The sequence below is a fragment of the Panulirus ornatus genome, chromosome 32 (assembly GCF_036320965.1).
Source record: "Panulirus ornatus isolate Po-2019 chromosome 32, ASM3632096v1, whole genome shotgun sequence".
NCBI lineage: Eukaryota > Metazoa > Arthropoda > Malacostraca > Decapoda > Palinuridae > Panulirus > Panulirus ornatus.
In genome coordinates this window covers 6,874,900-6,887,764 of record NC_092255.1, presented here as the reverse complement: position 1 = coordinate 6,887,764, position 12,865 = coordinate 6,874,900, and the positions used below count along the sequence as shown (strand labels likewise).

The following is a 12,865-nucleotide window of genomic DNA, read 5'->3' as shown; positions in this document are numbered from 1 at the left end:
AACTTAATACTGTAATACTCCTGTACCATTAAATAAGTTTTTACATAACCGAGGAAGCCTATCTAAACTAGGTTTAGCTGACAACTCGTCCGAAGCCGATGGCGGAGACGCATCCTCTTCAAAATAGTATTTATTCAGCTTTAATAGGAAGTTGTGAATAAAACTACTAACCGTAAGGGAAGATCAGCATTCAGAGATATATGTTTAGTAGACCGACGATAAACTCAATGTGAGAGAACTTACGAGGCACCGGAAAGTAAGGCTAAGGTCTATATCCCCGGTCGATATTTCTGGCTTGTTTACATCGAGTAGTTCTCTATACAGCCGATAGATGGCAGTACAGTTCGTTCCTCGCAAGTACGGTACATCTCATGGCTTGAAAATGTACCTTGTTTTATTCCATTATGCGGATGTTAGTACTAATTGCATCTCCAGAACTTGAAAGAAAAATGTATAATTGTATTATGATCTATAAATTCAATCATACGAGGTAAATGTGCTTTAAATGTAAATGTGCTAAATCTTGATTTCATAAGACTGAAGCAAATATTAAGGGATGATTAGGCATAATTGGTCATATCTAAACTCTCATTAAGTCTTTAAATTCATTTTCAGTTCAATGGCTGTACTACAGAAATTAGCATGTATTTCATCTACAGGAATTCTGTTGTACTATGACACCCTGCAATTATTTCCAGTATCAGAAAAAGTCCAAAAATAATTACAATCATGTTACTTTAGAGTGGACTGATTACAGAGTATGAGAGTAAAGTCCATTCTGACTTCGTACAACAACTGCAGTGAAATCATCACAATGCAGTATCGTATGCCGGACGTAAGAAAATAAACTCAGCTGCGCATGGAGGCTGATGCTGATGTGGATCCATAACAAGAGCAGCTGATGATCCACTGTGCATGATACATAAACCAGCTGACTACGGACGATTACATAGCCTGATCAGCTGATGATCCAACTCGAGTCAGGCAAGTCAACTGCCTGACTACAGACCGATCCATATCAGAATCAGCTGATGATTCATCTCCCATGAGACAGGTAAACGAGATGATTTTGAAACACATCTGCCTGAATTACAAACGTTAAGACATGATTAATACTTGATGTATAATTCAGTGTCGAGGCTCTTGTATTACAGTAAACAACAATGTTCAATGCTTAATTGTGTTGCTAAGTCAGCTTTCTGGTATTATGACTATTTGTTTTACTGTCGTACTATGCCAAAGAATGAATTAAGGATACAATTTAGTTATTTCGCCGACATATCTTGATATTGGTCTGTCTGCTGTAGCTCCCACATCGCAGTTAACTTTGGATATCGATTTATTTATTTTGCAGGGCTTAGAGAGCACATTAAGTTGGGAAGCGTGAATATATATATATATATATATATATATATATATATATATTACACGCAAATATACATACCTACACAGCTTTCCATGGTTTACCCCAGACGCTTCACATGCCTTGATTCAATCCACTGACAGCACGTCAAACCCTGTATACCACATCGCTCCAATTCACTCTATTCCTTGCCCTCCTTTCACCCTCCTGCATGTTCAGGCCCCGATCACACAAAATCTTTTTCACTCCATCTTTCCACCTCCAATTTGGTCTCCCTCTTCTCCTCGTTCCCTCCACCTCCGACACATATATCCTCTTGGTCAATCTTTCCTCACTCATTCTCTCCATGTGCCCAAACCATTTCAAAACACCCTCTTCTGCTCTCTCAACCACGCTCTTTTTATTTCCACACATCTCTCTTACCCTTACGTTACTTACTCGATCAAACCACCTCACACCACACATTGTCCTCAAACATCTCATTTCCAGCACATCCATCCTCCTGCGCACAACTCTATCCATAGCCCACGCCTCGCAACCATACAACATTGTTGTATATATATATATATATATATATATATATATATATATATTACATCGACTGCTATTCAATGAGTGATAGTCAGTTATGTGTATCAGGAAAAGTGCTTACTAGTCTGCTTTTCCAGTGCCACCCAACTGTATTAGTAGGGAGTTGGCACAGGACCCCTGGGGCAGTAAGCCAAATACTGGCTCATTTGGTTGCTTCCTGAAGTGTCTTATCATTGCATTAATTCTTGCCATGCAACCATACACAGTGTTTGTTGTAACTGCCTTTGAAGGAAGTTTTTTCAATCATTGACAGTTCACTGGATGAAGAAGTATTTTCTGGTATTCAATCTTCATGTTAGTAAACTCTTTAGGCTTGCCCTTTAGTTAACCCTGTATGGAACGCAAAGATGGTTTGCCGAGTTTAGATCCCCGAATCCACATTTGACTTTGAATACTTGAATCAGGTCACTTCTTAGTTACTTTTACCTCCAGTGTTCTTAAATTTATGTTATTTAACCCACCAGTCATATCTGACAGTTTCCTTTATTGATTTTCAATATTGTCATTATTCTGATTATAGTGGTACCAGGCATACACTAGAAACATATGGGGGTCTTAAACCAGAGATGGATGGATAGACTGTTTCTCTAGACTGCCAGAGAGCCTTTGATTCTATACCACATAAGGGTTCGATTAAGAAGCTTGAGATACAGATAAGAATAACAGGTAAACTCCTTTGTTTGATTGAGGATTACCTATGAGGTACAGAACAAAGGATGCTGGTAAGAGGCACATTCGTAAAATAGGCGGAGGTTAAAGGTGGAGTGCCACAGGACTTGGTCGTAGGCCTGCTTATATTCTTGATTTGCATAATTGACTTGCCAGAATATGTTTGTAAGTGATGCTAAGGCCATGAAAGAAATAAATGAAAATGTTTGCATCACATTTTAGGAGAACTGGACAAACTCCAAAGTTGGTGTGATAAATGAATCATGAGATTCAATCCACATGAGTGCAAGGTAATGAGGATGGGATCCAGCAAAAGAAGGCCCTAGTATGGATATTACAGAGTGAAAAATAAGCTACAGGAATTGATGTGTGAGAGATTGGGGGTTCAATGTTGAACCTAACCTGTCACCAGAGTGCCATATTAGGAAAATTATGAGAGGTAAACTATATGATGGCAAGCATTAGAATAGCATTAAGAGTGTAGCTACAATGAAGGTTGAAGGCTATGCAGCTGTCAGACACAGAGAACAGAAGGGAGAGGTGACCTGATAACAGCATTTAAGTTCCTAAATCAGCTGGATGATACTGAAAGTCAACAGTTCACGAGGTGCAGTACCACAGTTATCAGAAGCTGAAAAAGAGGATTGTTAAAAAAGATTAAAAGAAATGATGATTTAGTTTAAGGGTAGTGGATGACTGAAATGGTCTAAGCAAGGAGACTGAGTGTCAGAAACTTACAAAGATTGAAAAGTCTTCTTTATAGTGCAAAAGATAGTGTGTGAAACTCTCTCATGGACAAATTCTTAACTACACACATACACTCACTAGCTGTATGCTGGCTGATATAAGTATAGGTTTCAAGTACATGGATAAGGAAATGTATAGGAAGCTGTTCATTTCCTGTACAAAGCCAAAGCTAGAATGTGCTCCTCAAATTCTGTCATCGTGTTTAAAGAAGATCAAAGAGCTGATGGAAAAGGTCAGAGGAGGACACTAAGATTGTATCAGAATGAGTGAATTACAAGGAAAGACTAGAAGCCTTAAGTTTTTCCAGCTTGAAAGAGAGAAATGAGGGATGATCTGATCTCAGTCTATAAGTTGTTAAATCAGATTGAAGATGTAGACAGTGAACAGTTCCTTGGAAGATGAGAGGATAGAGCAACCAGAGAACATGACATGAAATGAAGCAAGAAACTTGTTAGATGTTAAGAAATAGTTTTGTAGTATAAGAGCCTATGCCAGGTAATGGTTAGATATCCCACCATTTGTCTTTCTCAGGATATTCACATCCAAGAATCTCTCTTTTGCATGCTTGTCAATTAGTATATAATCCAGTAATGTTCATTGACCATTTACTCATGAATACTTTTGTATATCCCTCTTTTTAAACTAGGTTTATAGCTAAATAGCTAGATAAGGTAAATAAATATTAAGACAGGTGGCTTCAGTGTTGGGAGGTTCAAAATCCATGAGGTGAACATTGGGGCATTTTGTGTTTCAATAGGCAGAAACACTAGGCTAGGAGTGGAAATTATGGTAGAGATTAAAGAGAATTGTTACTAAAGGGAAGAAATTTAAAGTTGTAACATCACAGGGTAAGTCAGTTAGAGTTAGGATGTAGACTATGCCAGATAAAATGCATTTTGACAACCTTTTAGATTGCTCATGCATAGGTGAATAAGGTACTCGAGGATAGGTTTATGTGATTTCATTCATCGCATGGATACAAGTTTGTGGACATAAATTTTACTCAGAGTGAACTAAGGTACTTTTTATTCAACAGGATTGTTAACATATGGAATGATTTACCAATTAGAGTAGATGAAAGCAGCATCATAGATACATTTGAGAATAGACCTGATAAGTATTTTTCTTCAAATCCAGTTATTAGTGCCTTCTTAATCATATGGAAAGTTTACAGATTTGTCTGTCTGAAGTATTTGTATGTCTTTCTGCCTCTGCCACATTAATCTGTGAACTTCTGGTCTGATCCACCATTACAAACAGCCTGTTGCTATTTGGATTTCTTTGTATTCCTTTTTGAAATTTCTGAAAGCACTTGATGATTACAGACACTGATTGTCACATTTCAGGATGATGTAATAAATAATGGTGAGGCTGCTCATTGGAAGGTGCACACATGTGTATTAGAAATTGAAAGTAGTGATATTGAATATACACTAAATGCAGTATCTGATTTATTCAGGGTAGTATGCGATGTAAAGCTTCTCACATGGACAGAAAAAAACATCTTTGATATCATCCTTTCTATAATTTCTACATGTCATTTAAATAGTGTTTTTCCTGTCTAGTATGGTATTTTATGTGTTCTTATTTTCAGTCATGCGTGTGGCATTAGGAACTGTAGTGTGGGCCATATTAGTTGTAGGAGGAGCTTCACTTGTTGGACAAGTGGTGTGGGTTCTAAGTGTTGATGTGAAGGAACCATCTGATGAGAGACATGACACTGGGAACAAACATGGAGGTGCAGGTCACATTACTTTAGCTTCAGAAGCCGAACATCTTATATGGTTTATGCAGGTATGTTATACTGTGTACAAGTAGAAGTATTTATATGGGTTTGAAATGATGAAGAAAAATTATTTAGCTTCACATTATTGTGTTATTCTGACAGGAGTGACAAAAAGTAAGTACCCCTCTATTTAGATATTGTTATGCTCCATTCAGAACCAGAAGAGTTTAGGTATTTTGGAGTATTGGCTGAGGTGTACTTGTGATTCTTATCAAGGTTCTAAACTTGCTATCTTTGTTGCATTCTTATTAGTGATTCATCTCTTATGTGATAGGAATCTTTAGAATTTCTTAACAGTGATAAAATGCCTCATGATTAAAGGATGAGTTGTGGGGATAGATTCCAGTGTTTCTAGGATTGAGTGATTTTGTTTTAAATGAAATAATTTGAAATTAGATTTTTCTTTACTTTTGTTTATGTTTTTTTTTTCTTTTTTTGCTGCTGTCTCCTGCGTTTGCGAGGTAGCGCAAGGAAACAGACGAAAGAAATGGCCCAACCCACCCCCATACACATGTATATACATACGTCCACACATGCAAATATACATACCTACACAGCTTTCCATGGTTTACCCCAGACGCTTCACATGCCCTGATTCAATCCACTGACAGCACGTCAACCCCGGTATACCACATCGCTCCAATTCACTCTATTCCTTGCCCTCCTTTCACCCTCCTGCATGTTCAGGTCCCGATCACACAAAATCTTTTTCACTCCATCTTTCCACCTCCAATTTGGTCTCCCTCTTCTCCTCGTTCCCTCCACCTCCGACACGTATATCCTCTTGGTCAATCTTTCCTCACTCACCCCCTCCACGCACCCAAGATTAGGGGCATGTGTTTTTTTGGCTCACAGGTAGTCAGAAAACAGGAACCAGATTACCGAAGCTGATAGGCTGGCTTTCTTTTTAGATGACTAGCTACTGAAACCCATCAACCAAAATAAGTTAGCTGGCAACATCCACCTTTGGCTGTCTAACAGTTACTTCACCATTGGCAATTAGTAACATGCACTGTTTTAAGAATAGGAGTAGAGTACACCAACCTTCACTTTACATCCACTGATTCTTTTAAGTACACTCTTATCATGCTAAAGTATGTAGTTTGCATAAGATATGCTATGATAACATAAGATGTGGTTCTTCAAATGTTGATTGTCTTTACCTACATGGAAAAGCTCTGGATGATCCTGAAGGAAAGATTCCATGAGTATGAGATATTTCCTCAGGATATCCAGATCAGCTTATCTTCAGTATTTTGATAAGGCGCAAGTCTGCTCAACCTTTGCAACTCACCTCAAAAGTATCCACAACAGTTGCATATTTTGGGTACACATCTTCCAGTCAGCAAATGCTGAAGGGCTGATGTCCTAGACCTGCTTCCCTCCAACAACTTGGATCTTATGTTTTTCCTTGGTTTACTTATGTATGGACCCACAGCATGTCTAGCTATAAAGAGCAGAACAATATCCTTTTTCTTTCCTTTTGATCTTCATATTTATTCATGTTTATTATACATGATTGCCATTTCCCACATCAATCAGCTGGCGCCAAGAGACAGATGAAGAAAAATGGCCCATCCACTCGTATACACATTTATTTATTATTATTATTTTATTTTTGCTTTGTCGCTGTCTCCCGCGTTAGTGAGATAGCACAAGGAAACAGACGAAAGAATTGCTCAACCCACCCACATACACATGTATATACATACACATCCACACACGCAAATATAAATACCTATACATCTCACCGTATACATATATATACACACACAGACACCTACATATATACACATGTACATAATTCATACTGTCTGCCTTTATTCATTCCCATCGCCACCCCCCACACATGGAATAACAACCCCTTCCCCCCTCATGTGCACGAGGTAGTGCTAGGAAAAGACAACAAAGGCCACATTCGATCACACTCAGTCTCTAGCTGTTATGTAATAATGCACCGAAACCACAGTTCCCTTTCCACATTCAAGCCCCACAGAACTTTCCATGGTTTACCCCAGACGCTTCACATGCCCTGGTTGAATCCATTGACAGCATGTCGACCCCGGTATACCACATCGTTCCAATTCACTGTATTTCTTGCACGCCTTTCACCCTCCTGCATGTTCAGGCTCCGATCACTCAAAATCTTTTTCACTCCATCTTTCCACCTCCAATTTGGTCTCCCACTTCTCCTCATTCCCTCCACCTCTGACACATATATCCTCTTGGTCAATCTTTCCTCACTCATTCTCTCCATGTGACCAAACCACTTCAAAACACCCTCTTCTGCTCTCTCAACCACACTCTTTTTATTACCACACATCTCTCTTACCCTATTATTACTTACTCGATCAAACCACCTCACACCACATATTGTCCTCAAACATCTCATTTCCAGCACATCCACCTTCCTCCGCACAACTCTATCCATAGCCCACGCCTCGCAACCATATAACATTGGTGGAACCACTATTCCTTCAAACATACCCATTTTTGCTTTCCAAGATAATGTTCTTGACTTCCACACATTCTTCAAGGCTCCCAGAATTTTCGCCCCCTCCCCCACCCTATGATTCACTTCTGCTTCTATGGTTCCATCCGCTGCCAAATCCACTCCCAGTTGTCTAAAACACTTTACTTCCTCCTGTTTTTCTCCATTCAAACTTACCTCCCAATTGACTAGACCCTCAACCCCACTTTACCTAATAACCTTGCTCTTATTCACATTTACTCTCAACTTTCTTCTTTCACACACTTTACCAAACTCAGTCACCAGCTTCTGCAGTTTCTCACATGAATCAGCCACCAGCGCTTTATCATCAGCGAACAACAACTGACTCACTTGCCAAGCTCTCTCATCCACAACAGATTGCATACTTGCCCCTCTTTCCAAAACTCTTGCATTCACCTCCCTAACAACCCCATCCATAAACAAATTAAACAACCATGGAGACATCACACACCCCTGCTGCAAACCTACATTCACTGAGAACCACTCACTTTCCTCTTTTCCTACACGTACACATGCCTTACATCCTCGGTAAAAACTTTTCACTGCTTCTAACAACTTGCCTCCCACACCATATATTCTTAATACCTTCCACAGAGCATCTCTGTCAACTCTATCATATGCCTTCTCCAGATCCATAAATGCTACATACAAATCCATTTGCTTTTCTAAGTATTTCTCACATACACTCTTCAAAGCAAACACCTGATCCAGACATCCTCTACCACTTTTGAAACCACACTGCTCTTCCCCAATCTGATGCTCAGTGCATGCCTTCACCCTCTCAATCAATACCCTCCAATATAATTTCCCAGGAATACTCAACAAACTTATACCTCTGTAATTTGAGCACTCACTTTTATCCCCTTTGCCTTTGTACAATGGCACTATGCAAGCATTCCACCAATCCTCAGGCACCTCACCATGAATCATACATACATTAAATAACCTTACCAACCAGTCAACAATACAGTTACCCACTTTTTTGATAAACTCCACTGCAATACCATCCAAACCCGCTGTCTTGCCAGCTTTCATCTTCCACAAAGCTTTTACTACCTCTTCTCTGTTTACCAAATCATTTTCCCTAACCCTCTCACTTTGCACACCACCTCGACCAAAACACCCTATATCTGCTACTCTATCATCAAACACATTCAACAAACCTTCAAAATACTCACTCCATCTCCTTCTCACATCACCACTACTTTTTATCACCTCCCCATTAGCCCCCTTCTCTGAAGTTCCCATTTGTTCCCTTGTCTTATGCACTTTATTTACCTCCTTCCAAAACATCTTTTTTATTCCACCTAAAATTTAATGATACTCTCTCACCCCAACTCTCATTTGTCCTCATTTTCACCTCTTGCACCTTTCTCTTGACCTCCTGCCTCTTTCTTTTATACAGATCCCACTCATTTGCATTATTTCCCTGCAAATATCGTCCAAATGCCTCTCTCTTCTCTTTCACTAATAATCTTACTTTTTCATCCCATCACTCACTACCCTCTCTAATCTGCCCACCTCCCACGCATCTCATGCCACAAGCATCTTTTGCGCAAGCCATTACAGCTTCCCTAAATTCATCCCATTCCTTCCCCACTCCCCTTATGTCCTTTGTTCTCACCTTTTTCCATTCTGTACTCAGTCTCTCCTGGTACTTCCTCATGCAAATCTCCTTCCCAAGCTCACTTACTCTCACCACTCTTTTCACCCCAACATTATCTCTTCTTTTCTGAAAACCTCTACAAATCTTCACCTTCGCCTCCTCAAGATAATGATCAGACATCCCTCCAGTTGCACCTCTCAGCACATTCACATCCAAAAGTCTCTCTCGCGCGCCTGTCAATTAGCACGTAATCCAATAACGCTTTCTGGCAATCTCTCATCCTTATATACGTATACTTAAGTATATCTCTCTTTTTAAACTAGGTGTTCCCAATCACCAGTCCTTTTTCAGCACATAAATCTACAAGCTCTTCACCATTTCCATTTACAACACTGAACACCCCATGTACACCAATTATTCCCTCAACTGCCACATTATTCACCTTTGCATTCAAATCACCCATCACTATAACCCAGTCTTGTGCATCAAAACTACTAACACACTCACTCAGCTGCTCCCAAAACACTTGCCTCTCATGATCTTTCTACTCATGCCTAGGTGCATATGCACCAATAATCACCCATCTCTCTCCATCCACTGTGTCATGTCTTGTTTTACCTCTGCTTTCTTCCCTTTCCTGTTAAGTATATTACCTTTTCCTTGTAGATATTGTATTGTTGCATATATTGGGAGGCTTAGAAGAGTTCAATTGTTGGGTTATTGGTACACCAACTGTTTTATTTGGTCCTCTTATGATATCAAAATTCCTGTATTGAGGGACTGGAGATTGTTATCATGACCCATAACTGTTTGGGTCCCTTTCATCCATTAGCTCCCTTCCTGTTTAAATTTCATCTTGATGAATTTATGGTAATTTTGGCATGATTCAGTTCATGAGTTTGATTGTACATCTTATAGTAAAAACCAACAAATAAGGTAATTTTAGAATTAGGGTGAATGGCATTTGATGTCATGCATGCTCACCTGTCCCTCACCACTACTTTGTTTGCAAGTGGTTACACTGCATGTGAAAAGTCACCCTTGGTGAGGCTTCATTATTGGGGATACACTCGGGTCAAAGACATTCTCATTTCAAAGGAGTCTACATATCTCTGCTAGTGGAAGGGGTGCAGCTGTAGGCTATACTTTTGATCCATTCCAGTGAAATTCCTTTTCCCAAAGAGCACATAGACATACTTATAAGACACTTCTCAAAAATAAGCCACAGACCATCCCCTCCCCTGAACAGGAAAGTCATGAAAAACCTACTCAAAATCCATCCAGAAGCAATGGTCCACTAACAAGTCTCACCATCACACACAAACAGTGCAATTAGAACCTTAAAGAACTCTCCTTCTACAGGCCTTGACAACGTATTGGCCCATTTGCAATCCTGAGACACTTCTCAAAAATCAGCCGCAAACCATCCCCACCCCAGAATAGGAAAGTCATGAAAAACCTTCACAAAGTCCATCCAGAAACAACTGCCCACTAACATTCCATCCCACGACTCACAAGCAGTTCAATTAGAAGCTTAAAGAACTCTCCTGCTACAGACCCTGACAACATAATGGCCCATTTGCAATCCTAGCTTTTATTAAAGAACTTTCCTGCTACAGACCCTGACAACATATTGACCCATTTGCAATCCTAGCAATTAAAGAAGTCACCTACAGGCTGCACAACAAAATCCCTAACATCTGGAAGCTTGCCAGCATAATGCTAATTGTAAAGCCCCCCAAACCACCCAGCTCCCCCTCCCTCTACTGCCTGATATCACTTCTACCCTCATTATCCAAACTCTTTGAAAATCTGACCCACAACAGAATCAATCAAAACAATCTACTCTCACCCACATAGTAAGGCTGTAGACCCAAAAGAAAACATACCACTACACTACACACTAACCTCACTCAATATATCTTAAATGGATTCAGTTAGCATGACCTCCTCCTGCACAATACTAATGGCAATAGATGTTTACACAGCATTTGATGCTGCTTGCACATCCTCAGACAAAAATGATTGATGCCACCCTCCACAGCAAGTACAAAAAGTAGTTAGCAAGTTTCATAGCCAGCCTGTATGCCAGAGTCACTCACAATAGCTTCACTGTTAAAACAAACTTTACTCTGGAGTTCCCAAGGAGCAGTTCTTTCTCCAGGGCTCTTCAACTCCTCCTCCCTGCACGACTTCCCATTACCATAGGCAAACCTCAACATGATGGTCCTTTCATATGTAACCTCACAATGACATTACAACACCCTGATACCAGTAGCAACATCAAACATGAAGCACTATATTACACAGTTAGAATAGTGGCTCACCAAGAACAGTATGCCTCCATCTCCACTGATGTCTTCAGTCACTTTTGTAACCCCAGACAGACACTAATCCAGCATAGGTCCTCCAGTCATCTTGAATGGACAGTCACTCCTATGGAACAAAGAACAAACCATTCTTGGCATCACATATGACACACACATTACATTCATTTCCCACATCAACAACTTCATCACAAAAGCATCATGCAAACTAAATGCCCTCACATCACTGACTGGCACCGTATTTAGACAAGAAAATGAGTCTTTCAGTATCCTATACAAACAGTTCATCCACTCTACTTTAAACTATGCCTCACCTGCCTGGTCTTCCATGTTTTCAAAACCAAATACAACAAAGCTGAAAGCCACACAGAATAATGCATTCAGAACAGTCTCTGGCTGCATTACAACCACAAATACTCAACAACATACTCAACACCTACACAATGAAACAGATTCTCCAAGTATAGTCCCACCTCAGTATGCATAGCACTCAATTCTATGCAACAGCACTAGTCCCCCCCACTCCTACCCAAACCACGCTTTAACTTACATCCAACTCTTAAGTAGAAATAAAAAGCTTACCTCTGCCTTACACTTGAGTAGCCTCTACTTACAGATCTCCCCACCCCCAAGCATTATAGCACCAGCAAAACACATACAAGCTGAAATAACCTAAACAAGCACTAAACATCCAATCTCCCAACTCAGTCTTAAACTCCAACCTACCAGATATACACCCATCATAAACTGAACTCCCCAGACAAACATGAGTCACACCCTCCTGTCTATGCTCAGGACATGACCCACCCCTTCCCATCATTTTTTTAGTTGTAACCAAGTTACTTTAAGGAAAATGCATCATGAGCTCTGGTGTTTTGATTTTATTGTTGTAAGCCTCTGTAGTACTGCAGAAATTCAAATAGCAGGAAGAAAGTATTAGGTGACAGCTGAGTTACCTGTTGATATAGGGAAAAAATATTTATAAAAAAGATTAAATGAAAATAGCCTTTGTTGGTCTTCAAGATTGACTAGAAAAAATGAAATGTGTGGTCACTTCTGATTTGAATGAATACCATAAAGAAGTAGTAAGTCTGAACCTTGAAAGGTGGCCTTTGTTGGCTTGAAGATCAGGCTCTGGTACCCCCTGAATCGTTCCTTTGATCCACAGTTTCCTTTACTATGATTCAGGCTGCCAGGTTACCTATTATGAGTGAATGCAGTAAACTGACTGGAATCTGTAAGGATGGGGTGGCCTTATAGGCCA

The 12,865-nt window shown here is 39.9% G+C and overlaps 2 protein-coding genes across 8 annotated transcripts in view; one reads left to right on the top strand and one right to left on the bottom strand.

The window, feature by feature from the left end:
• The window catches only part of LOC139759026 (uncharacterized), a 32,629-nt gene extending 32,264 nt beyond the window's left edge, over nucleotides 1-365 (bottom strand). For 2 of the 7 annotated variants that reach the window (XM_071680921.1, XM_071680923.1), the window contains exon 1: nucleotides 244-348. Coding sequence is in view for 1 of the 7 variants with exons in the window: in XM_071680920.1 (XP_071537021.1) it covers nucleotides 172-190 (19 nt within the window). In the remaining 6 variants the exon portion in view is untranslated. Of the gene's footprint in view, nucleotides 1-171 lie in introns of all 7 variants that reach the window. The other 5 variants (XM_071680924.1, XM_071680922.1, XM_071680925.1 and 2 more) reach the window with 5 other exon arrangements.
• A 397-nt stretch (nucleotides 366-762) lies between these two features.
• LOC139759025 (transmembrane protein 62-like) overlaps nucleotides 763-12,865 on the top strand; it is a 163,448-nt gene continuing 151,345 nt past the window's right edge. The window contains exons 1-2 of the mRNA XM_071680919.1: nucleotides 763-1,054; nucleotides 4,965-5,164. Of these exons, the coding sequence (XP_071537020.1) occupies nucleotides 4,967-5,164 (198 nt within the window). The 5' untranslated portion in view covers nucleotides 763-1,054; nucleotides 4,965-4,966. The remainder of the gene's footprint in view (nucleotides 1,055-4,964; nucleotides 5,165-12,865) is intronic.